Source organism: Leptonotus elevatus, chromosome 6 (genome assembly GCF_054856555.1).
Source record: "Leptonotus elevatus isolate MCC_2025b chromosome 6, RoL_Lele_1.0, whole genome shotgun sequence".
Classification (NCBI taxonomy): Eukaryota; Metazoa; Chordata; class Actinopteri; order Syngnathiformes; family Syngnathidae; genus Leptonotus; species Leptonotus elevatus.
In genome coordinates, this window is record NC_141244.1 from 26,712,974 (window position 1) to 26,740,855 (window position 27,882).

Sequence of the window (27,882 nt, forward strand, 5' to 3'; positions counted from 1 at the left end):
GAGGGAGGGGACAGAGCTCGGGTTTCATTCCACTTGACTGCCCTCCTGGCACCTCCTTAACCTCGCCTGTGTTTTGCCAGGCCGGTCGGTCCTGCGCTGCATCGCTGACATCGCTCTCGATATACAGCACACGCTCGCTCGGCAGGCTTTTGAACTTTATTGCGGGAAGGTCAGATCAGGTCCGTCAATACAACTGTTACTTTTCTTTTTCAAAAAACTGGCTATTAAAATGTAGAACGCACGCTTATTTGAAGATGTAAAAATGTACAACGGTTACATTTTTTTAAAAAAACACTTTTGACCCATAGAACGAACAAGCAACAGACTGATTTGCTTCACAAATGAAAAGACTCGTCGTCGTAGTTGGGCCCGCGTTGGAGCACGATGTCCCCGTACGGCTCCACTTGATCCGCACGAATCTTGCCGGTCGCCAAAATGTCTACAACACAACAACAACACCACTTATGGTGACATGACAAAGAGGAACATCCAATCAGAAGAGAGAAACATCGTTGACATTGAGTGTTGGGTGGAATCAAACCATCTGGAAAACTTTACTTTGGAACTTTTGAGTTGATCAATTTTAAAAAAAATGGGAGGCAACCGATTACCTCAACACGGATCATGGTTGAAAAACGAAAAATACTGTTGTCCTACCAAGGAGATTTTGAAAAAGGTTGCTGACACGCCTGCGGTCAGCTTCTGGTGGAAGGAGAGAGTGAAAAAGCAGAGCTTTCTCCTCCGGCCTGGACACACGAACACACACACGAACACACACACACACACGAACACACACACGAACACACACAAACGAACACACACACACACACACGAACACGCACGTACAGTGAGTCTCTCCCGTGCAGCTGAGAAAACGGCAATGATTCTTACCCAACAGACTGCGGCAACTCTTCCGGAACTTCAGCGAGGTCCGGCAGTTTGACGGCGGATCGGGACCAGCTTGTGCATGCAAACGGGGAGACAGTAAACCTTAGCTCGACAATCGCATTTCCAAACTCGTCATGCCTTCCCATACAATTTATTTTGGTGTGTGACCATGTTTGCATCTCTAAACACTCCACAATTCCAAATCATCTTTCGCCATTGAAATGAACACAAGTGCAATTGATCTGTTCCAGCCATTCTAGTTATATTTGAACAAAAAAATGCAGTGCATAATTTTTTTTTTTTTTTTTTGGAACATTTGTTGTCCTTACAACCTACAAAGAAAAAGCAAGCACAATGTATGCATTGTCGACACTAATGCGTTTCCTTCCTTTTTGTTCTTCAGTGTTGTCTAAAGCAACTTAATGAAAACATTAGCGCCACCACCTGATCTTATCCTTCCATTGCAAGGAAACCAATGTGAATTGATCATGGCATGATGTTGCAAAAATGTGTGCTGGCACACATCGAGTCTCCAATTTGGCAAGTATCTCAGGACATTCAAAAATGAATGAAAATGAAAAAGGAAAGCTCATATCTCAAGGCATAAAAATAAAGACCTTTCTTGCTCTGGTGGGTACACGGGGGAGACCTCGCGAGACGATTCCCGCTGCTCGGATGCCTCCAGTGGAAGTGAACCAAGACCTGACACACACACAAGATCCATATTGGGACCCGTCAATTTGTACGGTCAAGTCCAGTTGCACACGATGCAGACAATTTGCACGGATCATAATCAAAGCATGTCGAACATTTTCATTACGTTTTACATCTGAAAGATTTTTCTAACTTTTAAGCCGTGTCAATCAAAATGAAATATTTTTATTATTATTAATGCAGAATATTTGATATAGAATGATATTGCGCTCATAATGCTTGGGTCAATGTATAACATGAAAGTAGATGGTTCCGGTCTTTTATGCTTGTTTTCTTACCAAATTTTTTTTGCATTTCAGCACAAATACAATATTTAGAAGCATTATTAGACTATTTGCAGTTGTTATCTGCTTTTCAGTTGGTGTGTTTAGTGAATTTGCTCGAACATGATCCTACACACTCCTTGGAGCACAAGACAAAATATAAGCGGGATCGAAGATTCATGACATTTGAACTCGTTTAACATTAGTAGACGAGACGATCACCTCAATGCGAGTGAATTTGATGTTATAAAACTACAAGATGATCTAATGTTTCCTTTTTCCCGAACCGTGTTCCGTCGCTATAACGTGGCTCACGTTTTCGCGGATTTTTATTTTCAAGTAGTGTAATTCTACCAAATTTATGAAGGTTTGAACATTGCAAATGTTTAAACAAGAAATGTAAGAAAATGTAAATGCATCCATACGAAAAGTGTATAAAGTGTGTGGTGATTTTTAGTAAATGTAAAACATATAGCGGACTACTTTGCGGAATTCATTCATGGCGGGCCTTTTTGGAACCCAACCCCAGCGCGAAACGAGGGAACACTGTATTGTATTTCTCGCGCTTTCTGGATTGTCAACCCAAACGACGAGTGTTTGGATGGCGCGTTCCCAGCCCGCGTGCGCTTTTGTTTATTTCCCTTCCAGGACGCCCGCAGCTGCCCGACCTCCACCTTTGCCATCGGCCCCGCCCCCGAGAAGCCCCTACTGCGCGTACCTGACACCTGAACCGCCTCGGCTTCTGTTCCATCTCTCGGCACCTGCCACCACACACAAGACGATAGATCAGACTTCCCGTCCTCCGACAAACAAGCGCCCCGCCCCCTTTTCCTTCCGAACCTCGGCGGGGCCGCTGTCGGGCTCCGCGGGGCGGCTTTCCTCAGAACTGCTGGACTCCACGCCTCCTCCACCGGGTAGGAGCTGCGTGTCGTCGATGGGCGTGATGGCGGAGGATTGTGTCCATAGCAACAGCAAATCTTCGGGTAAGGCTGCAGAAAGGAGGTGAAAGGTGAAAGGTGAAAGGTGAAAGGGGAAACAGCTTGCTGGGTTATTTTTGTCAAGGTCACCGAGGTGAACTTTTAAAAGAGCAGCAGGTGCGGCAGCACAGGGGAAGCATGCGGACAAATAATGGGAAGGAAGGCGAATGCTGTCGTGCGCATGACCGCTGAGCTATTTTTAGAACGGGCCCGTGGGCGACTCATGTTGTCCTTGGAGCTAACTAGTACTCACTGGCATCTTTTTTTTTTTTTTGGTACATTAACAGCTAAAAGGCATTCATGTTTGCAGTGTTCCTCTCTCGCTCCCAACCGCCATCCCCCTTCCTCCGCGTGTAACCCACCCCTCCCTTGCCCTCTTCTGCTCTCCGAGAAGAAGAAAAAAGGTAGCTCGGTTACCCAACAGATCTATTGTGCCCTGATTGAAATGCCCTCAAAAAATATAAAAGAAGAGCTCATTAGCGGTTATTGAAACCTTAACTCGGAAACCAGCGTAAATAATCAAACAGGTCCTCGGCCCATGCCGAGTCCAACGGGCACACGAAGGCAACGGGTCCAAGCGGAACTGACCGCCGCAAGGCTGGCTGAGCAGCTCCTGAGCACTTTTCAGCCTGTGCGACTCGGGCGGCAGGAATGGTCGAATCCTGGTTTCCAGCAGCGGGTCCCTGATCTGCTGCTGCAGCTTGTCATGCGGAATCTGCGTGAGCGGGTCGAAGAAGATCAGCTGCCTCCCCGCCGCCCTCTTCTTCTTCCTCTTCGGCTCCGTCTCCCCTGGGAGGGGCGCACCCTAGGGTGGGAGAGCAGACACTGCAATTTGAAGAAACCAACATTGGAGTTGCGAACGGGACATTTGCGTCCACATTTGGGAACCGGAAATGACGACAACGGGTGGTTAGCAAATTCTGTGGTTTTTAATTGAATTAAAAATCGAGTGTTAATTCTTCTGAGTTGCTGGCTGTGGGTTTGGATGTTATTTGAACCCTCACAGTGAAGAAAAAGCTCTACGGGTGTTGTTATTTCAGCGAGTCAAACCCGTTGACCGCAGGCTGACTTACCTTGTACATCCGGGCTCTTTTCTCCTGCAAGGCAGCTGCGGTTTTTCCCTGGATTTTAACGACAACTCTGGGTCCGGATTATTCGGTTTTATAAGGTAAGGATGAAATGACGCCGTTCTTGAAAGGATTTTGTTCATGAGTTAACGTAGCTTTATCGACCTTCACAATCATAAAAAGGCCGATGCCGATACTTGTCTGCCACTTTGCTGCTAAAATTCTCCAGTCAAATACTTGGCCAAACAATGAGTGCCTCACCTGCGTCCAACGAGGCGCACATTTTGCTCTTTGATTTAGTCTGAATCCTTGAGCGACGTTGGCGCTAATAAGTGCCATAAAACAAGGGCCGCTTCGAAATGTGCTGTCACGGCCCCCCAGCAAAGAAAGCAAGGGCGCGTGCTAACGTAGCAATCCCTGCAGATTCCCTGCAAATGTGCCGGCAAAAGGCAGAAAAGACATGAAAGTGACGCACTTTGAGGCGATGTCACCAAATCATCGCTTCTTCTCTATGACCTCACCTCTGATCTGCAATACTGCAAAAGGTCAAAGGCTGAGGTCATCTTGCGGGCGTATGATCTTGTTTTGACGATGAAAACCAGACCCGCCCATAATCTCCGACCGGCTCTCACAGGATCCATCAAGTCGAAGCCAAAATGTCAAATATGTGGTTGAAAGTTGTGCTTTTATTTGATGCGCGCACGCGTGGATGCTAGCACAAGCGACGTTGCGAGCATGAGCTATGAAAGGGTTTTTCGCAGGTATCGGCAAATTTGATGCTTTTGAATGCAACTTAAAACCAATTGAATGCCCAGGTTGTCCTGCATATACACACACGCGTACGCACAGTCTGTCAATTACGATGTTTCATCGTAAATTAATCGCAGGATTTTGATAGTTAATTTGCGATTAATTTACGATGTTTCATCGTAAATTAATCGCAGGATTTTGATAGTTAATTTGCGATTAATCGCACATCAGTTCTAGATGTACAAGAAAATTGTTTTTTCATGCTCTTGTTAATTAGCATAAAGGTTTACAAATATGGTTACCAAATACAAATGTGGTTGTATCTTTTAGTTCATTGATACAGTCATTTTATAGTTAGTATTTCATAAAGTTATTTTTAGTTAAAAAGTTAGCATCAATAGTGAAAAGGAGTGTGAAACATTGAGTCATAGATTTGTCTTGATGTCGTTTTCTGCCACTGGATAACATTAGTGTTTCATGTTGGACATTGGTGACCAAAACAGTACTTCTTTTTTTCAGAGACTACAGGCCATTTTGTTTGTTGTGAATTAGTCACCAGATACAAATACACGCGTCGTTTGGAAATCCCCCCTCCCCCGTCGCCTGTACTGTGCTTTTTATCATCATTATTATTATTGTCGCCTCTGACAAAAAAAATTGTTTCTTGGGCTGTTTTGTAGCTTCTGCACGATAACAGTAATCGCACGTAGACGTTTGACTCGACTTCCGTCTGGAACGACTGCGGAAAGGACGTCTGCCGTAAAGCCGTCTGCACGTCGTCTGCAGTTTTTTTTGGTGTTTGTGTTTTTGAGTTGACAGCGTCCACCTCAAAGTTGTTTAGTGCCAGTAAAAATGATGCAGACCGCCTCAGGCCATGACAAAGGTTTCATTCATCTCGCTGTCAATGTTTCATCAGCAGAATTATGAAAATATGAATTCTAGCTATTTAGTGTTGCTTTAAGGCCTTCATTTCAGCCCAAATCCATTGAATGACTTTTAATGTTTTTTAATGAGCAACAAAAATCCTTTTCGTCTTGTGTCAACCAAATTAGCAAAATTTTTGCTAAATTTATTGTCTTTTCTGACCCCTTCAGCAACAATTTTTCCCAAAAAGAAGCTAGCACACGCGCCCGTTTATTTGGACCAGTGAGCCTGTCCCGGGTTCTACCTTTACCTCTGCGACTGCTGACTCCTGCGCTGCGTCCGTCGGAGACGACGAGACTGGCGGGAGGGTGCCGACGGGGGTCATCTCCTCAGCGAGGGGCTGAGGCATCCCCTGAGTCTCATCCTGGGGATGCGAGGTGAGGTCCTGCTCGTGGCTGGACGCCGCGGTGGGACCCGCGCTAAACAAGGACAATCACAGTGAGGGTTTGGTTTTCGTGACCGCCGTAAATCTGGTGTGGAGTATTTCTGTGCGGGGGCGGGTTAGACCTCGTGTTGGCTTTTTGGCAGACGAGCATAGTTTGGTGGAACTCGAGAGGGAGGGCCGCCCGCGGTAGGAGCGATAATCAAAGTGGCTCCTTTCATAATGAGATGAGCGAGTCTCATTTTTATTTGTGCAGTGAAGTGGGCACTCGTTCGTGTGCCCCCCCCCCCCCCCCCCATAGCCGTGCCACTGTTCATATATTTATGAAGGAAATCGACCATGCATGTCTACAGAAGTCAGAATCTCAAATTCGCCCAAATTGCCAGCATCTGCGACACGGCACACAAGCCCCGAGTGAGTGCGCGTAAAATATGCGCGTTTGTCTTTACTTGAGAGCGGTCGCTGCGGCTGGGCTGGGCTCCCTCACTGGCGCCCTCTCGACCTCGGCTTCCGCTGCCGCCGCCGCCCCGGGCCTCGACGGATCTGAATGAGGACGCCAGGACAAGAAGTTGCCGCGTGTCGTGCCGGTCAGGAAGTTGTTGTCGTTCTGGGCCAGCAGCGCCTCAAGCGTATCGTCAACGTTGTCGTCCAGATCTTGGCCAGAAAACTGCCAACAGGAACAGACAATTGAAATTACAATTTTAATTATTACACTCCACAATTACAAAATTTCGCATAACCGTAAACAAAAATAAAAGATTATTAATACTAATTTTGATTGAATTGTTTAAATGTATATATGCAATTTTTTTTCAATGTTAAAATAACTCATTTAATAAATCTGATTTGGTCTGAAAGAAACTTGCTTAATTATAGTGTTTCAATAAAATGTATTTGTCTTAATATTTTTTACGTTTTAACATTTTCTTGTTTTGCACCAAAAAAAAAAAAAAAAAAATGATCGTCCTCGTCGTGATTTCAATTATTACCAAATTAATCGTGATCAATATTTTCTTCATAATCGAGCAGCTCTAATGAACCTTGCAGCGAGTGCGTGCGTGCGTGCGTGCGTGCGTGCGTGCGTGCGTGCGTGCGTGCGTGCGGTACCTCGGGCACCGAGATGGGTTCCAACTCGTTCATGGTGATTTGTTCTCGAGACGCGGTAATTCCTGGGAGAAGGTCAAAACAAAATTTTTGCCGCTAATGAGGACAAGCTATAGGAAATGGAAGATGATCAATTACTGTTGATTGGTGAAGCGGAGCGGGCCGGGGTCGGCGGTGGGCTCTCGGCAGAGAAGGCTCCTTGCTCAGGAATTTCCTCCATCGGACACACAAAGATCACGTCAGTACAACAACTGCGTGTACATGCGGCAAGACGAGCGTTGTCTTCTTGCGTTACCTCCCCCAAGCACAAAACTAATGAATGAGCTGCATGTCTTTGAACAACTTCCTTGAAGTCAAATACTTCATATTTTGCAAGAATTTGGGGTGGTTGAGACCCTGTGATCCCCCCCAAAAATGCCAACCCCTGCATTGAGCAGCATCTTTCCATCCCAACTCACTTTCAGAACCAAACCGACCCAGAGCAACCTGTCATAAGATGAACATTACTTACTTGGGAATCATGTGATATGTTCACTATTTGGACCTTGACAGAGCAGAAAGAAACCATTTTTATGTGTAAAAATACCAAAAACAAATTCTCTTTAATGACCACAGTGATTGTAAGAGTCAATTTGCATATTTGTATGTTTAGAAAAGCTCTAGAGTATATCAAACACATTTATTAGTCGCAAATATCCCTTTTGATACACGCTGAGGGCCACAAACGGGCCCCGAGCCATCGTCTGTTCTGAAAGCTCAAATGAAAATGTAATGTCCCTAAAGTTAAATACAACAGAACTGTGGGACAGAAAAAAAGGCTGAAGCCATTTTATTACAACCTGAGATTTTGCAGTAATTCTTTTTCCTACCGACTACAGACTACAAAGTTCGTGATTGCGTGATGTTAGCACGAGAGTTATTTGGTAAATTATTTTGTTTTGTTGGAATCAGTTTTCTTGACAATAATAAGTTGCATGAGCCCCCACTCGTCTAAACTCGTCTAAACTCGGCATTCAGATCAATATTGCTTTTGTGAAAGATGAATTAAGCAGCAACATCCACCTGTTTTTATCCATTTCAGGGGCGGCCATTTTGCCACTTGCTGTCAACTGACAATGACGTCACGGTTGCTCAGGTAACAACCAATCAGGGCTCAGCTTGAGGAAACAGGTGAGCCGCGATTGGTCTGCCATTTTATTTTCAAGCCATATTTATGTGGCACGTGCGGTTGCATTTCTCTCCGTGAAGCGTTTGACTTCTGTGGTTCTGTGTTGTCAGTACCTGCATCAGAACGCTGGGACTGGGCCTAAACTCGTCCATCTCTCCAAACAGAGGGTCCAGCCCCCCATCGAGCTCATCCAGGAGCGGCAGAGGGTCCGCGAAGAGTGTCATTTGTCTGGGATGACGCCGGAAGAGAGACGCTTGCTTATTGAGCGTCCGTGAACGCACCACGTTAGGCCTCACCTGCCCGGGTCCTTCATGTCCAGCCCCTTGGACCTGCTTTTCTTCAACAGCTGGCTAACAATGTACTGAAGGTCCTCTGAGGGGGACAGCATTTCAATCCACGTATTGCCAAAGATGTGCTTTCATTTTCTTTTTTTATTTATTTATAAAACTAGTTAACGGCATTGTGCGTGTGTGCGTGTGTGCATGTGACACGTGCGCTTCCTCACTCAGAAAGATGACACACTGGCGGTGGAAGACCACGACCACGCCATACTGGAGCTGGGAAGACAGGTAGAGGGAGAAGCGAGGCCGTGGCAGGTTGGGCCGAGGAGGCGGGACTTGCACCAGGATGTAGCTGATGATGTCATCGCTGAGAAGGTATCAAGTGCATGTTAGAGCTTCGTGATATGGCAATTCGAATATTGTTTTTCACACAAAAAATGTTGTCGTCATTTCATTTGTCCAAACAAATAGAACTTTAGTTGTACCAAAACAAGAGAAAATAAACCATGTCGGTCTAAAATTACCAGGTGCGCTTAACGTTGACTTTCAGGAATTCCCGGCGAGGAACGGTGATGCCCCTCGTTGCAGCCAGCCTGCATACATTAAAAAAAGAAACAAATGAAACGTTTCACTAACACACTAACTAGTCAGAACATTTGTTATACCCTGGACTGGTCACCAATCATTACAATCAACCACAGGGCACAAACAGATAACTATTCCCACTTATGGGACACGAGTACCGCGTTGGTCTTCTGTTTCGCCATCAAGTGAAAACTGCAATAAGATCGATACCGGCAGGAAAAAACACGTTTTTTATTTTCTTTTTGGTGGTAATGGGCTTCCTTTTGTGATAGTTAGCATCGGTATGATGTAACATGCCTTACCATTTATGTATTTTATTTGGGGGGGGGGGGGGGGGGGGGGGGAGGTAATAACATTACGTTTTTCCATTATTTTTTTTTATATAGAAACTTTGGCATGAACAAACATATTTTCCAAGATAATACACGACAATTTTACAAGGAATAAACCAAATCAGCAAGCCCCCCAACCCCGCCATAATTCGCCAAGGTATTGCATCTTACTAATACTTTTATTTGTTAAGTTTCAATGTGTGTACAGGATTAAACTGTACAAGAAATATTTGGAAGTGAATTGGAACTCATTTTGTGTAAATTTGTCAACAGCATAAGATTGATCACAAAAGACAAAGACACGTCATTATGTGCAGTATAAGCAAAAGAGCATTTTTCGAAATGCTTTCCATGAAAACCTGCCTCTCCGTTCATGCTTCACTGCTTGCATACACGTCAAATAAACTCCATTGTCGCTCCCAAAAAAAGCTTTTGTGTCATTTTAGCGTCAACTTTCATTCTAATTGAGGCCGTCTGGCAACATTAGCGCAATTTCAATAAAGCAGCCACGCACGTGCTCGCGGCATAAGCACATCATTTGGTTTTCTAATGACGTGGTTATAAACGCGTGCTTTAATCTTACGCAGGGTGAAACACATGCCTGGAAACTACTTTTGCCAACTAGTACATGTGTACTTGTGATTAAAAAAAATATATATTTACAAAATGCAATGATCGTAGCTTATCGTTAGCTAACTAGCAGATCACATTTGATCAAATGATGGCGAAATGATGTAGCTTTTACTCACCAAATGGTCGAGAAGCAGCCAGTGTCTCGTTTCAAAACAGCGGGGTAGTAAAACATTTTGGCCACCAAGAAGTGAGTTAAAATATTCCTTATGGAGATGCTCGTAAAAACTTCTAGTGAAGTTGTAAAGTTGGATTTTAAAAAAAATTTTTTTTACATCGGAGGTTTCCGAGAGGGACGCTGTGATTGGTCCATCCCACCGGTTGCTAGGGGAAGGAAGAAGATGCTCGTAGAAGCTTCTAGTAAAGGATTAGTTGTTGTCGAAAATTTTAATTAATTAAAATTACAGCCACCTCCACAGAATTCATACACACCATGTTTTTTTTCCCCTCCTTCAAAATAAGTGGAGTAATCTTGGAAAAAGCCAAGACACTCCTCAGCTAAAATTTTTTACATGTTAATACATCACTTTTTCACAACGGTTAAAGGAGCAGCACCATGTACTGATTGCCTTCCATGGAGTTCCATTGTCATATGGAAAACAACGTGAAAAAGATTCCAGCTCGCTGGAACTAAAGTGGTTGCTCAGTCACCAGAATCCTTCCGCCATCAATCAAATGTAGCAGAAAAAAGAAACTCACAAGGTCTTATTACAGGTAGACAAACGTTCACACCAGTAATATAACAGTATGTAAAAATTAAAATAAAGTTTAAATGAGTTTCTTTCATTTTATACATTTGACTTTGGAATGTCCCATACACCGCTTTGCAGTGATTACAATCCTATAAGCAAAAAATCATCATGAGCACTAAACTCAATCTAAATGACAAGCAGCCCGCAGCGGTGATTGCTTAAAGAAAATGACATTTTATTCAAATGCAAACCAATACTTCTTTGGATGAAATAAATGCATTACAAAAAAAAGAAAAATGGAAAGAAATGAAATTCAAAATTGAAAGCAAAGGCTTTTTTTTTTTTTTTTTGCTTGGTCTGAAAGGCGGCAGGTCACAGGAGTCTTCCTCGACACTCGGTAGAGCCGCAGCAACACAGCAGCACTTTGCTTTCCACGCTGCCCACCTCGTAGTTGTAGTCCCACGTCAGCTCCGTGCCCGCTCGGATGCGCCTGCGCCAGGAGGACACCAGGGCGGCATTAAAACCACATGAAACAACAAGCTTCCGAAACAAAAAGCCGAAGACGATATCTTTGACGAGCCCCGAGCGCCGCCGTCGAGTGGCAAACTCACTTGCTGGCAAAAAAAGCCACCCAGGGGAACCTCAAGTCATGCGTGTCCACGAAGACGTTCTGGACGAACAGGTTGGGACTGCAGCTGTGCTGTAGGGCAAAAAAGATGACGCGATCGCGATCGCCAAAAAGAGTTGCCGGTCACTCACGTTGAGGTAGCGGCCGAGGTTTCCCTCCAGTTTGGCGTCGATGATGTAACACGACTCTTCGCCGTCGAAGAATTGTCGCGTGTTTCTCGGGCCGCTCTCCCCGCCGCCGCCCGTGTGGCCCTCCCGCCCCGACTTGCCCGCCGGTCCGCCTTGAGACGCGCCGCCTCCGGGCGCGCCCGTCTTCACCATCATGCCGTGGCTGCCCTTGAGCGCGATGCCGCGCGTGGATTTCACGGCCACCTGCTTCTTGACCACACCTGACCAGCGGGAGACGCTCACGTTAGGAGCGCGTCACAAGGATGCGGGCCGCTTTCCTCGCTTTTCTCACCCGGGGCCACTTTGTCTTTCTCCTTGTTGTCGTCGGATCCCGAGCTGATGGTCTGGACGTCGTCGCTGTCTGACAGGGTGGTCACGTCCAGCTTTTTGGCCGCGTCCAGCTTCACTTGGCTGCGGGTCCAAAAGAGCACGTCAGGATCGGATGATATCGCCGTTTGGTTTTCACGTTGGACTACAAATAGACCGATATGTTTTTTTCAGGGCCGATGCCGATGATTAGTGTTCAAGGAGGCCGATAACCAATATTTAATATTCATTTTCAGTAAAAAAAAAAAAAAAGTGGGGGGAGGGTGATATTGGCGTGAAACTTTTTTTTTTTTTTTTTTACAAATGCCAATTTTGACTTTGTTATAATGTCTTAAATCATTAATGCTTATTGAAAAAAAAAATTCTAACTTGTTTTAATGTCAAACAAAAACAAAAGGTTCAGAAGGTTCCCGGGGTCAGCAGCATCTAGTTCATTGAAATTTTTTATAAATAGTTCCCTGAGATGATAATGGTTTTAGCTTTACCTTTGATTAGCCATTAGAAAAAAAATAAAAAATAAAATAAAAAAAGCAGATACCGATATTCGTCAAAATGCCCAGGCCGATTATCGCTCTATCACTATTGGATTTCATGTGGAGATTGGTGACGCACCTTTTGCTGTCTCCAGAGTCCTGCCAAAGAAATAGAAAGGGATGAAAGCAGAAAATCCAATTAGACACAAGATTAAGAACACAGACAGAGTCAAAAACTTTTCTTTTGCACGATTCAAAAGTTCTAGAAGAGTTTGAGCATCATCATCCTGATCCTCCTTTTCTTGTGTGTGAACTCGCCTTCTTCATTCCCTGGCTGGTGAGCCAGGAAGCCACTTTGCTTTTTCCCATCTCTTCGGTCACAGGCAGCGACTTTTCGTCACCTTTGCCCGCCGCGAGGTTCCCATCTTGACTGCCTGAGGAAGGAGGGAAGCGTTCAACAAACAAACGTCAACCTCAGCCTCAAGTGCGATGCATCGTCAGGCCTGGAGAGGCGGCGGCAAGTCTTCAAAATGACCGTTTTTACGGTTACATGTGTTTGAAAGCGCGACATCAATAAAGATAACTTGACATGCACAACACGAGCATGACAAGTACATCAACAACAATGGATGACGTCTGCTGGCAATAGTACGAAGACCTTTTTAAGGGCTGCATACATACGCTAATGTTAGCATGCGTATTTTAGTTATTTCTAGCAGTGGTTTACAACAACCATACAGTAGAGATCGACCGATACCGATTGTTAGCAGTCAAGGAGGTCGATAACTGATATCTGGCGCTGATATCCATTTTCAGTAATGTGTGAAATAAATATTAGCATCAACATTTTTTTAAAACACAACTCTTTAATATAGTCGAAGTTTATTCAACATGTCAGATTTGTGAAACTAAGTGAAATGAAAATCAGATAATAATAATTAAAAAAAAGGCAGATACCGATATTAGTCAAAATGCTGAATATCGGCACCAATAATTGGTCTATTCCTACCATACAGTATTGACTTGGGTAATGAAAAACAACAGTACTGTAAAGCGCAGCATATTTGCACTTCAGCATTTGCAATTTTGCATATTAGATTCTTGTTTTGTAACCTAATATTTATTTGTTCGGCACTGCCTCGGTGAAAGCCGGCCGGGGTTGTTTTCTTAGCTTGAATTCAGTGCTAGTGTTTTTTACCATCCGCGTTTAAGATGTCCGGTTTTGTTGGCAGTCCTTGAATGGCCCTTGCACAAAGCCCCCCCCCCCAAAAAAAAGCCAAGGTACGTTTCAGCTTCTCTCCCAATGCAGATACTAAAAGCTCATGTCGTCTACAATTTTCCTCTATTCCCCAACATTTATTATTGTGTGTAAATGGCAAGTGAATAATTTCACAGCCGTTTATGTGACACGGGTTCACGATTGTGTACAGACTACAAGCATGGCCTCAATACTTTTATGACTCCCAGTTTTAAGTGCTTTGCTGCCGCCTTGTGGCAACTATGCGCAATCACTTTTGGAGGGGAAATCAATTATTTTTGCATCGAGGCTATTTGCATCACGTTTTACAAAAAAAAGAAAAGAAAAGCTCAGCAGATAGAATGCAGTGGAAAACGTTTTTTGGAAAGTCAACAGCGGGGCATAAGGTCGTCCGTTTGGAGCACATGGCAAGCTCACCTTCCTTGTGACCTTTGGCCTGTCCCCGTGTGGTGTAACTCCTCCACACAGAACTGCTGCTGTAGTAGGTGTCCTTGACGAATGTGTCGTCCGAACTGTCGCTCTCGTCACTCTTGGAGTCTTTATCTTCCTCCTCGGCGCTTTCCTCGGACGACCTGGAGCTGTCAGCTGCGGGAGTTGAAGAACGACGAGACAAACATTGAGCGAGAGCGGCGCCGGGTTGCACCCGCGCCCGGGTTGCACCCGCGGCCGAGTTGCACCCGCGGCCGAGTTGCACCCGCGGCCGAGTTGCACCCGCGCCCGAGTTGCACCCCCGCGCCCGAGTTGCACCCCCGCGCCCGAGTTGCACCCCCGCGCCCGAGTTGCACCCCCGCGCCCGAGTTGCACCCCCGCGGCCGAGTTGCACCCGCGTCGCACCCGCGCCCGAGTCGCACCCGCGCCCGAGTCGCACCCGCGCCCGAGTCGCACCCGCGCCCGAGTCGCACCCGCGCCCGAGTCGCACCCGCGGTCGAGTCCGCGTCGCACCCGCGCCCGAGTCGCACCCGCGCCCGAGTCGCACCCGCGCCCGAGTCGCACCCGCGGTCGAGTCGCACCCGCGCCCGAGTCGCACCCGCGCCCGAGTCGCACCCGCGCCCGAGTCGCACCCGCGGCCGAGTCGCACCCGCGCCCGAGTCGCACCCGCGCCCGAGTCGCACCCGAGTCGCACCCGCGCCCGAGTCGCACCCGCGCCCGGGACTCACCTTTTTTGGCCTGCCGTCCGAAGGTGTTGGCGGACACCAAGGCGGACGGTTGGATTTTTAAGCGGGACATGTCCACACCGCTGCCCTCGCTGTCGGAGCAGTGGGCCTCGCTCTCGTAGCCCTCCTTGAAGTTCTCCACGCTCTCGATGTGGTCCAGGTTGGCAAAATACTCGTCCCCCATCTCCAAGCCTTCTTTGTCGGCAAAGTCGTCCGTCAGGATTTTACCTGGAGGCGTCGAGCGGAGACTTTGGAGCAGATGCCGAGAGTGAACTCGAGGCGCGAAAGCGGCGCGCGACGTACCGGCGTAGATGCAGACGAAGGAGCCCTTGGCCACGTCGTCCAAGCAGCGGATGCCCCAGCCCTTGTTTTGGGTCTTGAAGAGCTGAAGGCGCACCTGCAGGCCGTGCTGCACCAGCCGGTTGGTGCACATCTGAGAGCAACACTTGCAGCGCTTATTACACTCGTAGATGCTGAGCAGTGGTGGGAAACGACAGCCAGTGAGCAACCGTGTGAGGATTTCCATGGACTTTGCAGATTTCTCACCCTGTGGGGAGGCACTCCTCCAGACGCTTGTTCAGAAAGCCGGCGTTCGGGTTGATCTGTGCACCCGGAGTGCAACCGGTAGCCTGCAGTGTCAGCTGGTGGCAAGAGCATTTGGACCTGCAGCCAAACGCAAAAGGTTGTACAACACAAAACTCAAATGACTCCATTTTTAGTCTTCTTTCGGCCCCGCTTGGCCATCATTGACTGCACACAGTAGTCAACTTGTGACTGTTGTGATTTCTTTAGGATTAGAATCCCTTCATACAAACTATGGCGAGCAAAAAACAAACAAAAAAAAGTGTTCGGAAGAATATGTGCAATATGAATCGAATTCACATGTATAACGGAACAAATGGTGTTCCACAGGGTTCAATTCTGGGGACCCTGCTGTATTTTTGTTTAGGATGTAACGATATTCAAAAAGCATGAAAGAGGTTGGCAATAAATAAAAATCAAGAAAGAAGGTTTCAGTGAATGTGGATAGGAAACAAATGGTGTTCCACAGGGTTCAATTCTGGGGACCCTGCTGTATTTTTGTTTAGGATGTAACGATATTCAAAAAGCATGAAAGAGGTTGGCAATAAATAAAAATCAAGAAAGAAGGTTTCAGTGAATGTGGATAGGAAACAAATGGTGTTCCACAGGGTTCAATTCTGGGGACCCTGCTGTATTTTTGTTTAGGATGTAACGATATTCAAAAAGCATGAAAGAGGTTGGCAATAAATAAAAATCAAGAAAGAAGGTTTCAGTGAATGTGGATAGGAAACAAATGGTGTTCCACAGGGTTCAATTCTGGGGACCCTGCTGTATTTTTGTTTAGGATGTAACGATATTCAAAAAGCATGAAAGAGGTTGGCAATAAATAAAAATCAAGAAAGAAGGTTTCAGTGAATGTGGATAGGAAACAAATGGTGTTCCACAGGGTTCAATTCTGGGGACCCTGCTGTATTTTTGTTTAGGATGTAACGATATTCAAAAAGCATGAAAGAGGTTGGCAATAAATAAAAATCAAGAAAGAAGGTTTCAGTGAATGTGGATAGGAAACAAGTGGAGTTCAGAACCTCCAACAATGTTGAGACGAGAGCCAGTGAGTCAAGGAGAAAAAGCCACACGAGTACAAAAACGACACACAAACTCCACACAGGGATGCTGGAGTGGAGATTTGAAGACGGACGGACGGACGGAATGCAACTTGACTCACTTGTCCTGACAGCCATCGGTGCAATCGCAGCCAACCAGGAAGTCCAGACTCGCGTTGATGAACACCCCGTCCTCAGGTATCCGCTCTTTGCCTTGAGAAGGAGGTGACAACCTTCATCACATTCGCCGGCCTCAGGACAGAATCGATTAAGTCGTTAGCTGTATCCATCGCGTTCTTACTGTAGGCAACTTTGGGTGGCGGCGTGGAATCGATCTCGTTGACGCAGGAGAGCGGGATGTCCTCGTTGCCTCCGGTGATGTCCGGGATGTAATAGAAAGGCCGCAGCGGCTGGAAGTTGCGGTCCACCAGCACGTAAGGGTCCAAACAGAACATCTCCAAGAAGATGAAGTCACATTTGGTCTGGAAGAGGTAGCGCTGGATCTCGGCCATGTTCCGTAGGCAGAGGCCGCACGGCGCCTTGTAGATCACGTGGAAGGTCATCTGCAGCGGGGACAAGCCGGACACGCTCAGCGACAATTCGACCAATCGCCCGGCCCGGCGTCGGCGCGCGCTCACCTTGCGGTTGACCTTGCGCCGGCCCGTCATGCGTCTGAAGTCGTACAGCAGCGGAATGAGGAGCGGGTTCTTGCCCCGGTGAATGTTGCGCTTGGCGGGCCGCACGCGGTTCAAACAGGCCGGCTGGCAGAGGTGCTCCATGTAGAAGATGCGGTCGGTGGGGGCCCGGTACGACGGCTGGTGCGGGATGGTGGCCGCCGGGGGGGCCGGCGCCGGCGCGGGGGCGGGAGCGGGAGCGCTCACCGCTTTCGGGAAGATCTGAACCGGGCTGGCGCTCGCTGCCGGACTGACCATTCTTTCGCCAAGACACGAGAAGCATCTGGTCAGCTCACCGCTCAAAATGTGCGACTCGTAATCGATCGGTTCTTCACCTTGGCACGTTGTTGCTGGCGAGCGACTGCATGACTTTGGAGGCGTGGGTGCCGCCGACGCCCGGGACGAACGGCGACGTGCTCTTCTTGGCCATCTGATGTTTGCTACTTCTATGCAGCACAAAGAGAACATCTTTTATTTTCATTTAGAGCTCACGACTGACAAATTGACATCGGTCAATATCGAACTGCTGTATTCACTGCAATGCAATGCTCGAGTTGACATCGAAAGTCAGGTTAAGGTCAACATTGCGGTTTTGGAACGTTTGGGGACAGACAGACAGAATTCTTAACTCATTCAAACCCAAAAACATGCAAAACTTTTCTTCTTTTTTTTTTTAATACTTTGTCCTTTACTCCCCAAAACGTTTTTTTTTATGCAAGAGCATACAGAAGGCTTTAAAGAAGCTTCTAACATGAAGAGGAGTCTGAAAGCAATGGTAGTTACTACATAAAACGGCCAGCAGGTGGCAGCAGAGTATAAGAGATCAACCAGGGTCATGTTGCAACAAGTTCTTTTTGCCAGTGTTTTCACCAGGAATATGAATCTTGACGAAACTTAGCTATGTTGCAAAGCTAATTGCTGCAAAACGGAAACAGATACAAATATACTTTTTTTCCTGATCAAAGAGGAAAAATCTAATCTTTCTTTAGTACGTTCCATGTTTTTATAGCAATCAAACCATATTCTGTAGGCCTGGCAAAATCAGTCAAACCATCCGGGAGCAAAGCGGGTTGCTTCAGTCAAAGAGTTAAAGGCGGTCAACATACTCAACACGTGTGGACGGAGTGAGGAGGCTGCTTGATGTGGCGCTTGCCGACTGCTGGATTTGAGGTGTCAGGACGGCCAGGGGGGGTGTGGCCTTGATGGGAGTGGCTCCCACATGGCCGTCGCTGGTGTACTGGACCACGGGGCCTTTACTTCTCAGCGCACCTACAGACCAACCCCAGACACAAAACACTCAAATGGGGCATTTTGCTAACACGTGCATCAATAAATACAAAGTATGCACACTCACATTGTTGAGATCTAACACACCCTTTATGGTGTTTTGTATTGTTTGCTAGCATGAAGCTAAACAAATAAACAACTTGAAATCCTCTTTGTTTTATGTTGTGTCGTTAGAGAGTAAACTTCAACTGGGCGTGCAGTTACAGAAAAGTAAATAAAGTCAAAACAAACAACAATAACCAAAACAAATTGTTATTTGAAAAATGCAAATGTCAGCTCACTGGTAACTCACTGAATTGTACAAGATGGTAGGCAATAAGTTGCCATGAATAGGGTTCGTCTACCTCGGATATAAAGGATGTCTGAAACTAAACTTTTTTTCATTTTTGTGTTCATTTTGAGAACGTATATGACACCTTACAGCCCATCCTGTACAGCAGGGGTGCTGAAGTTGGGTCCCGGAGAGCCCCTACCTATGCAGCCTGTTTTCCGTGTTTCTCTCCACTAACACGCCTGATTGATGATCAGGACGGTAATCAAAGCTTGCTGATGAGCCGATCATTAGATTCAGCTGTGCTGCAGGAGGGAAAACAGGCTGGATAGGGGTTCTCCAGGACCCAACATGAGCGCCCCCTGCTGTACAGTATATAATAGACTTGTCTCAGAATGATGAAGCATGAAATGATATTTCGCCTCAAAACTGAGCATCCGTCTCAGCCGAGGCCTCATTTGCACGCCATCTGGTGCGTGCGCCGACGACAGCATTGGAGTGGCTCGTACCCATATTCGGTCGAGTCCTCTGCTGACCGGCGAGCTTCTTCTCCTGCGTGTTGGCGGTGGTCATCTTCAAGTTGAACATCGGCTCCAGCCTGGTGGAGCCTCGGTAGATCCACTCGCTCCTCTTATCATCCTAACATGAAGATAAGCAAACTCTTTGGACTGGACAGGGGGTGTGCAGACTTTTTATAGCCAACGTTTTTTTTTTCTTTGGTTTCTTTTGTACCAGAAAAAGGATCTTGACCAAGCTGCCGTCCACTTCCTCCACTTTACTCTTCCACCAGGTTCCCTCCCACTCGGTTTTGATGATCTGGCCGACTTTGAGGAGCACCATGGGCCTGCTGGGATACGCCGTGATGTACTCCTCGATGAAGTCGCGGCACGATGCGTCCTCAATGTCCTCCCACGTACGCTTCACTGTCAATTCGATCCAACTCGATTGGTGCTCATGTCGTTCAAACGCGTTTCCGAAAACATTCGCTAAATACAAGCAATGCGAATGCTAAAATCAAAAGGAGGTCCGCGAGATCTTGTAGGAATGGCTACAAATGAAGTATCGGACGTCTTTTTAGACATTTTTTTTTTAGCATCCAGAAGGCTTTGATGCAGCCTCTGACCCGAAGAGGTCGTTTAAAGCAATGGTAGTTATTACAAAAACGGCCAGCAGGTGGCAGCAGAGTATAAGAGATCAACCAGGGCCATGTTGCAAAAAAAGGCTATTTTCCCCACTGTTTCCAACAGGTTTGTGAATAATGATGAAACTTAGCGAGATTCTAATGCTAATTGCGACAAAACCGAAACAGATACAAATGTACTTTTTTTTCCTGATGAAAGAAGAGACTCTAATCTTTCTTTTGGTAGATTCCATGTTTTTATAGTAATCAAACAATATTTTGTGGGCCTTACAAAATCAGTCAAAATCCAATAAAGCAGCCGGGAGCGAAGGGGATCGCTTCAGTGAAAATGGCTGCAAGTGAAGGAGTTAAATGCACTTTTTGGTTCTAATGGGAAACTTTCTTGTCATAATGACTAAAAATATAATATATATATCCTTAGGAAGAGAAAACTTTTTCTTGCCAACAAAGAATTTTCTCATTTGCATGAAAAACTCTCCGTAGGATGAGAAAGGAGTCCGTTGCTCGCTGGCGAGGGAGACATTTTGCTTTGCGTTTCTGAGTGAAAACGATAGATTGGTTATATTTTCACTTGGGATTTGATTTTAAGGACATTGTTGCTTTAAGTCATAAGTCGTGTCTGAAAGACATTTAAAACATCTGAAGTCTGCAAGATAAGCTGCGGCTTGCAGGTAAAGACGTTTCTCATCCTAACGAGAACGTTTCTCGTTCTGTATGGAGCAAACCAGTTAACTGAATCCAAAGGATTTTTTTGGTGCCTTTTCTATGCTGTCAATTTGAAATAATGTCAAGTCTTTGAATAAAGTTGAGGAAATTTTGACAGCCCCCCCCCCCCTCCCCCCCAACAAAACAAATCAGATTCATGAATGAATACTAGAAACAAATAATTGCCGGTTGCAGACGTGTCAAGTGAATGCAGAGCGCTTACGTGGCCTGCAGACGGGGAAGAGGTCCGGCAGGTTGACGTAGGAAGCGTAGCCGTCGTCGAAGAAGATCAAGAACCTGCCAGACAAACGGGACGTCAGGCGACCGCGTCAAGGTGGGCCGCTCCGCCTCCCCCTTCGCGTGACCTCATCTGATTCTTGGTGGAGGGCATCTCGGCCACGATGCCGGCGTACAGCCACATTTGGTGGCTGTCCTTGTACTTGGCCACCACGCGCGCCCCCACAAACAAACTCTCCAGGGTGGGGTTGTAGTCGAAGGCCACGTGGTTCCCCGAGAGCAGACTCTTGCCTTTATCGAACTTCACTTTGTATTTGTATATATTTGTGCCTGCACGTGCAATCAAACAACAACAGTCAGTCGGTGGCGCACGCGGGACGTCGTGACGCGCGCGCACGCGCACGCACACGCACCGATGGGGTTGATGGCGACCAGGGTGCCCTTGTGCCACGTCTTCATGCGTTTCTTGCCCAGGATGTTCATGCCCACTCGCAGCTCGTCTTCTCTCTTCTTGGGGCTGACGTGGCCCACGGGCTGAGCCAGGATCTGAGACACGATCACGGCTGGCGGCATGGGGTGACTGCCTGCGGGGATTCCCACATTGCGCTTACATGTCAATGAGAGCCAGTCAGAAGGGGTGTGCGTGCGTGCGTGCGTGCGTGCGTGCGTGCGAGTCGAGGTGTGTGTGGGTGAGCAAGTAAAAGTGCGTGTGTGCGAAAGAGACTAAATGAAAGCGATAGACCAATAATCAGCATCAATATTCAGCATTTTGACAAATATAAGCATCGGCCATTTTGAATAATCATATGCCCCATAATAGATCCATTTAAAAAAGATTTAACTATTTAAATTTCCAGAGATGCTGCACCTTCTGTTTTTGTTTGAAATTAAAACTAAGATAAAAAAAAATGTACTTCAGATATTTTTTAATTTTGGAAAACTTTATTTACTATAGAAAACAATAGGGAGCTATTTACTTACGTTTTTATTTCACTTTTGAAAACATGCTACTGCCCTACCCTGAACTTTTTGTTAGATTTTTAAAACAAAAGATGTCTATTGACTAAGATTTTTTTTTATTACTCCGATATTTAACAAACCCTAAAAGTTGTTCAGTAAACATTCTTACAAATTAATTTTTTTTTTCAAATTTTCGTGCCAATATTTTCCCTTTTAGAAAATAAATATCGGCTCCAAATATCGGTTGTCACCATCCTTGACTACCATACTAATAATCAGTATCGGCCCTGACAAAAAAATAACAACATGGTGTGTATGTTGTACAGTGGTACCTCGGAGTTTGAACATAGTGTTCAAAGTCTGAATTGTTCAACCTCCAAAACATTTTTTCCCATAGGAAATAATGTAAATGCAATTAATCCATCCCCAAGCTCCAAAAAGAGAAAATTCCTATTTTCAATTATATTTTTTACATTTACAGTACAGTACAGTATTTAAACAATAAAAATACCTTCGCTTTTTTGTTGTGATGTGATGGCATCAGTGGATGACAAATGCTATGTTAACGCTAGCTTTAGTTCAGTGCTGAGTTTGTGTATTTTACATTGGGCATATTGTTAGACTACTAAGCGGTCCTCGCGTGCGTTGTTTAACGTCAGGCACGTTTGTTGAACAGCTAAGGGGGGTCCTCGTGCCAGTATTTACAGAAGTAGTCACGGTAGTTACAACGGCGCGACTGTGGTTCGTAGCACTGTATGTTTTCTTTGCTGCCACTGGCACTGTTGTCTTTTTTTGGGCCCATGGCGAAGAAAATTGTGGTGGAAAAATCTAAATGCACTCGCCAGTATGGAGCACCTCCGGGAGTATTCACGATCGGACTGGAAATGAGCAGCGCATCGTCTCAACGTGAGCATTCGGCATTGCTCGGCTACCCGTTTTCAAGGTACGTTCGGCTGAGCTTGCTTTGCTTGGGTGTTCCAACTCCAAGGCATTTTTTACTCAGATTTTTGGGTTGAAGTCGGAATTGTACGAGTTCCGAGACGTTCAAACTCCGAGGTTCCACTGTATGTGTATGTTTGAGTTTGTAGGGTTGCATGAGCGCGAGCGTGCCCACCTGACTGTCCTGGCGATCTGGGCATGGGGGCCGCTGGCGAAGGCCTCGCGACTATTTGGACCAATTTGTTGACCTGCTCAGCCGTTTTCCTGAGCGCACTGCCGGTATCCTGAGTCCAACAGCAGCATCATCATCATCATCATCATCATCTTCATCATCATCATCGGAGCAAATGTCAAAAGATTCCATGGCGCTTACCATTGGCTCTTTGATAGTAATGACAGGATTCTGCGGCGGGACCACTGACATGCGCAAAAGAAAAAAGCAAAGCACCGATTGATCATTTGAATCACAAGAAAGCGATCGTACATGAAGAGATTTCCCGAGCCCACTTCAACATCTGCCCAAACGGACAAAATGAGATGAGATGAGAGAGCGGACCGTCTCAGCAATGTTCTGAACTGTTATTAATATAGATTGGGAAGATTGGATTTGTTTTTTTGAATACTTGAACCCCCTTTTTATGGAATAATTGATTCACACCCAGATCCCACACAAAGTTGAGTTTGAGGAGCCTGGTTTAATAATAACCAATAAGCCATATTTCAAGCCGATGTTCAATTGCAGTAAAAGATCAAAATCAAATAACTGTTGAAATGACATTTCTTTTATGCTTATATATTTTGATAATATTCATTTCCTATACATAAAAAATAGACCAATTTGTTTTAAAATTTGAACAAAAATTGCATGGAGCTTCCAGGGTCATCAGCGAGTGTTAAGCTAATTAAAAACTAAGCAAATAAAAAGTTTTCTACAAATAAAGATTCTTAAAATTTTAACATAACTGAAAGGCTAAACTCTCACTTCTTTTCATTTTAATTTAAACTTTTCCACAAATAAAAAGTGTAGGGAGTTTCCAGTGTGAGCAACGTTAAGTGAAAATTTAATGAAATACATAAATATAAAGTTCCCTGAGGTAAACACGGTTTGAGATTGATCTCTAAAGTCACCGAGCGACAAAGTCAGGCCAACGTAGCAAATTGAGGTTTTCAGCAAGATTCTTAAAAGGTTTCAAAAGATCTTGGCAGACAGCGAAAAATTGTTTGAATATGTTCAAAATTTCTTGCCGACAAGTAAAAACTGTGTGCATCTTACAAATCCTGCCGAAAATCCCAAATTTGCTACGTTCGCAAGCATTCACAAAAAAAATAAAAAAAAGAGGCCACTGCTGATATTTGTCAAAATCCAGATGTCGGAGCGGATGAAAATCGGGGGTTCGAGCGTATGTCAGCAAAGGCATCCATTGTGAACAGGACGTGAAAGTACTCACAGCAGCCAACAGCGATGACATCATCGTCGTCGTCATCGTCGTCTATCTCGATGACCTCGGCGCTCAGAAGGCCGACGCCGTCCTCGTCATCCTCCGAGCTGCTCTTGTACGCCAGGCCGCTCTTCTGGTACGTGTCCCTCACCAGCTTCTCGCACTCCACCAACGACCTGCGGAGCGAGAGGACGCCGCTTCAGTCAGCACGCAGGAAGCGGCGCCGGCGTCGGCGCCGCGTGGGCTCACTTTTTGGCGTCGCTGATGAGCTTCTCCGTGGCCGCCTTCTCGCACTCCTTGCGCTCCACCCACTGCGTCAGCTCGCTGAGCTGAGCTCGTTTCGTCTGCACCAGCTCGCTCTTCTCCACCATCTCGTCAATCCACTGGGTCAGCTCGTTCAGAGAGACGCCCAGCTCTTCCTCCAGACTCGGGTCCCAGCCTTCCACCTCCATTCTGAAAGAGATCGGCAACAATGTTTTTCCTCAAACAGTTATGATGTGCTATGATACCTTGACAAATAAATACATTATTTTTTTTAATTATTAGAGCCTGGCCTATATGGATTTGTTGAGGAAAGTTTTTAGAAAATGCTACCTGTGTCATGTTCTTAGCAGCTCACAATTTTGCTTGTACGAACCATAGTTTGAACAAATTTAATGTCACAACCAGTAATTGAAGATAGTCTTCTTTAATTCACCCTTGAAAGTTTGATTGCTTATTGCTAGAGTAATGATGGTTTCTTTCCACGACAAATTAAAATAATTTTTGCTTTAATGGAGAAACAAGCAGTTTTTTCCCCCAGCTTTGCAAATACATATGTGCGGAAGCGCACTGATAATACATAATTAATTGATAAAAAGATTTGGAGCGCCATTAGTGGGGAGAATGCAGTTTGTACTTTGGCATCAACTGTACAACTGTCATCATCAACCCAGCACAGTTCAGGGGCAACTCTGAAGTTGAGTTGCTGTGAACGGATCCCGCTGCACGTTTCACCGTCAGACACATTGTTGATATATCGTCATCGTGCTGGGTGGGTGGGTATGAGAATGAGATGCTTCCATTTGGGGAAATAAGATCAGGCGTGGGTCCTGATGGAGCGCTCAAGTGGTCGGACTCCCATCGTGAACACTTGACGTTCATTGAAAGGCTCAAGACGAAATGACTCAAACGCCAAAGACAAAAGTGGCCGGCTCCATTCAAAAGCAAACATGCTAGCACGTTAGCCTAGCCTTAGCGCGGAGAAAGTCTCCCGTGTTAAGAGACTGCCTGCAGGTAACCGACAGAACGCACACAAACGTGTTCGCTCTCAAACGAGCGAAAGTGGAGCAAAAGCAGGACTGGAAGAAAACACTTACCCGTCGCCGGTGTCCATTGTCTTGCGCGTTCGCACGTCAACATCAACTGCTAGCTGGCTAAAGCTAGCATAGCGGCGAAATAAAAAGGCGCATGTTTTATCAGCCGGGATTATCCGAGTGGGCGGTGTTGTGAAGTAAAAACCCCACCGCCCCTCGGATTTGTCCAAGAACGCACAAACGTCCACTGTTTTCCCCCTAATTAAAATTGAAAATTGCGATTATTAATTAATAAATGACAGAACACAATATGCGATGTGTAATTATGTTATAAATTGCAAAATAAACAAATCAATTCTTTCATTCAATAATAAAATCAGATTTTTTTTTAAATGCCATTTTAAAATGTTAATTTCAATTTGTAAGTAATTAATTACATTACGGTTTATTCGATGAACAGTAAAATGCAATTTATAATTTAATTAAAAAATCCTATAATTTATTACATTGCAAAAGTAGGATATTTTATATCATTGGGAACTTGAGAATTTAAATGTATTGTAATACAAATTCAAGTAACGAGGATCAAAACATGCTATAAACACATTTGCAGAATCCTACAGGTGGGGAAACTAAAAGAAAACATGAAAAATTCATTGTCATAATATTTTGGGTGACTATTGCCTCTACAAATTTATAGAAGCTTACTGAAGACATTTTTTCAACACGTTGTAGTGTTTAGTTCCTATTACATCAATATAAACACCTCCATTGTATTAAATGTAAAAAAAAAAAGCTGTAAAGTTCATAAACTTGGCTGATGTATAACTTCTATAGTCCTGCGGTTATGAACAGTAAAATAGTCAGGATACTTACATTTATTGTTGAATGCAGTTCAAAAGCAAGATGTTTGTGGGTGGTGGGATACAGTCAAGCTTACTGAGTGTTATCCTCCGTTTGAAGTGCTCGTTGCTGAGGTGTCCTTCAGGCCTGCGCTGGCTCCTCTTGGTACATGTTGACTGAGATGGTGCTGTAAGGGTCCAGTACCATGTGAACACAGCGCACTATGGTCACCAGCAAAAAGAGGCACAGCAGGAGGAAGAAGAAGAGAGCGAAACCCTGATCCACATCCATGTCCATCCAGGTAGCGGGAACCAGTGGCCGGTCCATGAAGATTCAAAAAAGAAAAGAAAAAAATCCTGATCAGTGACTTTGTGTGGGAAAAGTGTCCGATTCCAGAGTTGTTGCGTCTTCCTTAGTGCTGGGTGGACACTCACTGCCCCGACTTGACACCTGTGACCCGCATTCATTTTTGATGGGGTGACGACGATAGGCCAGCTACCTTTTCTGGGCTTTTTAGGACACAGCAAGCGACTGTGAGGAGAGAAGAGAACTTGAGAGGGAGACGTTTACTCAAAAGACATATTGTACAAGTAACAGCTCCAAAAATACTTTGCTCTCCAACTACCTCCAAAATGACCAACATTAAAATGCACTGGTGTACTCAGTCCAAGTGTTGATCAAAAAACACGCTGAGGATTTATTCCTGAAAAAATAAAAGCACTCCGAGTGATGGGTCCCATTTAGTGAATGGCAGCTCTTCAAGTTCCGTAAGAAGTCTTAAACTTGCTTCCTGGTAAGAAGAGACGTGATGAAGATTTGACCGCCCGTGAGCCCAAATGGGGGAAAGGGGCCGAAAGAGGATACGAGGCCTCAAGGGACTGGAAACCGACCTGCCCAGAGAGGCGCATGTGACTTACTCCACACACTGCAGCTGTATGTTCACACCAAGCTTAAGGGATTCGAATAAACATGACATTCCAGATGCACGATCCTAACGGCAACTCGCACACGTCGGAATTGATAGAATCTGAAAATCCACATAACACGGTTGGTCTCAAGTCGCTTCAAAACAATACTGCAATAGAACTGTGACTTTTTATTTTATTTTCAATTGTACTGCAGCGACCCTGCAGTTTGTGTTACGCCCGGACCAAATCATATTTGCGTTTGTGTTGGGGGGGGGGGTCTCATTTTGTCATGTGTTGATGTGTATGAAAAAATTGTCAAAAATGAGCAGATTACTGTATTAGTATTTATTATTATTTTAAGTGCTAATATTGGACGATTAATCAGTTGCTGACTACTAAAAAATCTCAAGTTGTTTAACTCCCAATTGTAACTCAAAATAAATAAATAAAATACAATGCTCGCAGCTCTAGTTTCAATTGATTTCTAAATTACGACAGCTTGAAAGTCAACAAGCATCGCGGAACAGATTGTGAAAAAAAAAAAAACTCCCTTCTCTTTTGTCTTTTATCAATATATCAATTTAATACAAAAACAAACATTTTGTTCATGTGTTGAACATTTCATAGACATTTACAGACTATTTATATTTGTGTCTCTAAGAGTGATAAAAGTTCACATCATTGGAAAACCCCTGCACACAGAACAACTGAAATGAAGACAAAAGAGTCACAAAAAAGCTCCTTACAAACAGCAAGTGTCAAACGAGTGTTACACACAAACAATAGAGAGTTGT

At 45.2% G+C, this 27,882-nt stretch overlaps 2 protein-coding genes and 1 pseudogene across 2 annotated transcripts; all 3 read right to left on the minus strand.

The window, feature by feature from the left end:
* Positions 1-138: 138 nt before the first annotated feature.
* Positions 139-10,370, minus strand: LOC147173010 (meiotic recombination protein REC8 homolog). The gene is made up of 16 exons (XM_086077628.1): positions 10,185-10,370; positions 9,043-9,111; positions 8,743-8,885; positions 8,534-8,609; positions 8,351-8,465; positions 7,208-7,283; positions 7,073-7,134; positions 6,415-6,632; positions 5,834-6,002; positions 3,431-3,647; positions 2,706-2,854; positions 2,584-2,626; positions 1,506-1,590; positions 892-960; positions 658-746; positions 139-439 (listed from the first exon to the last, which is right to left on the minus strand). The coding sequence occupies exons 1-16, from the start codon at positions 10,238-10,240 to the stop codon at positions 336-338; spliced, it is 1,740 nt and encodes a 579-aa protein (XP_085933754.1). The 5' UTR covers positions 10,241-10,370; the 3' UTR covers positions 139-335.
* A 200-nt stretch (positions 10,371-10,570) lies between these two features.
* Positions 10,571-25,527, minus strand: setdb1b (SET domain bifurcated histone lysine methyltransferase 1b). Its single transcript, XM_086077623.1, has 25 exons — positions 25,401-25,527; positions 24,292-24,495; positions 24,052-24,218; positions 22,977-23,020; positions 22,779-22,887; positions 21,118-21,288; positions 20,833-21,034; positions 20,691-20,764; positions 19,354-19,544; positions 19,131-19,260; positions 18,170-18,332; positions 17,399-17,509; positions 17,028-17,322; positions 16,691-16,952; positions 16,512-16,602; positions 15,311-15,427; positions 15,068-15,237; positions 14,768-14,992; positions 14,028-14,195; positions 12,671-12,786; positions 12,492-12,511; positions 11,845-11,963; positions 11,517-11,773; positions 11,369-11,457; positions 10,571-11,247 (listed from the first exon to the last, which is right to left on the minus strand). The coding sequence occupies exons 1-25, from the start codon at positions 25,415-25,417 to the stop codon at positions 11,130-11,132; spliced, it is 3,630 nt and encodes a 1,209-aa protein (XP_085933749.1). The 5' UTR covers positions 25,418-25,527; the 3' UTR covers positions 10,571-11,129.
* Positions 25,528-25,593: 66 nt separating this feature from the next.
* On the minus strand, positions 25,594-27,233 carry LOC147173012 (cortexin domain-containing 1 protein pseudogene; annotated as a pseudogene).
* Between the last annotated feature and the right edge of the window lie 649 nt (positions 27,234-27,882).

Coding starts and splice junctions, on each gene's coding strand:
- LOC147173010 (XM_086077628.1), bottom strand. CDS start 10,240: ATGTTTTACTACCCCGCTGTTTTGAAACGAGACACTGGCTGCTTCTCG. Junction 3,648..5,833: donor AGGAGTCAGCAGTCGCAGAG/GTAAAGGTAGAA, acceptor CTCCCACCCTAG/GGTGCGCCCCTCCCAGGGGA. Junction 2,855..3,430: donor GCTCAGCCAGCCTTGCGGCG/GTCAGTTCCGCT, acceptor TCCTTTCTGCAG/CCTTACCCGAAGATTTGCTG.
- setdb1b (XM_086077623.1), bottom strand. Junction 15,238..15,310: donor GAGGAGTGCCTCCCCACAGG/GTGAGAAATCTG, acceptor ACCACTGCTCAG/CATCTACGAGTGTAATAAGC. Junction 11,248..11,368: donor GTGGCTTTTTTTGCCAGCAA/GTGAGTTTGCCA, acceptor CTCCTGGCGCAG/GCGCATCCGAGCGGGCACGG.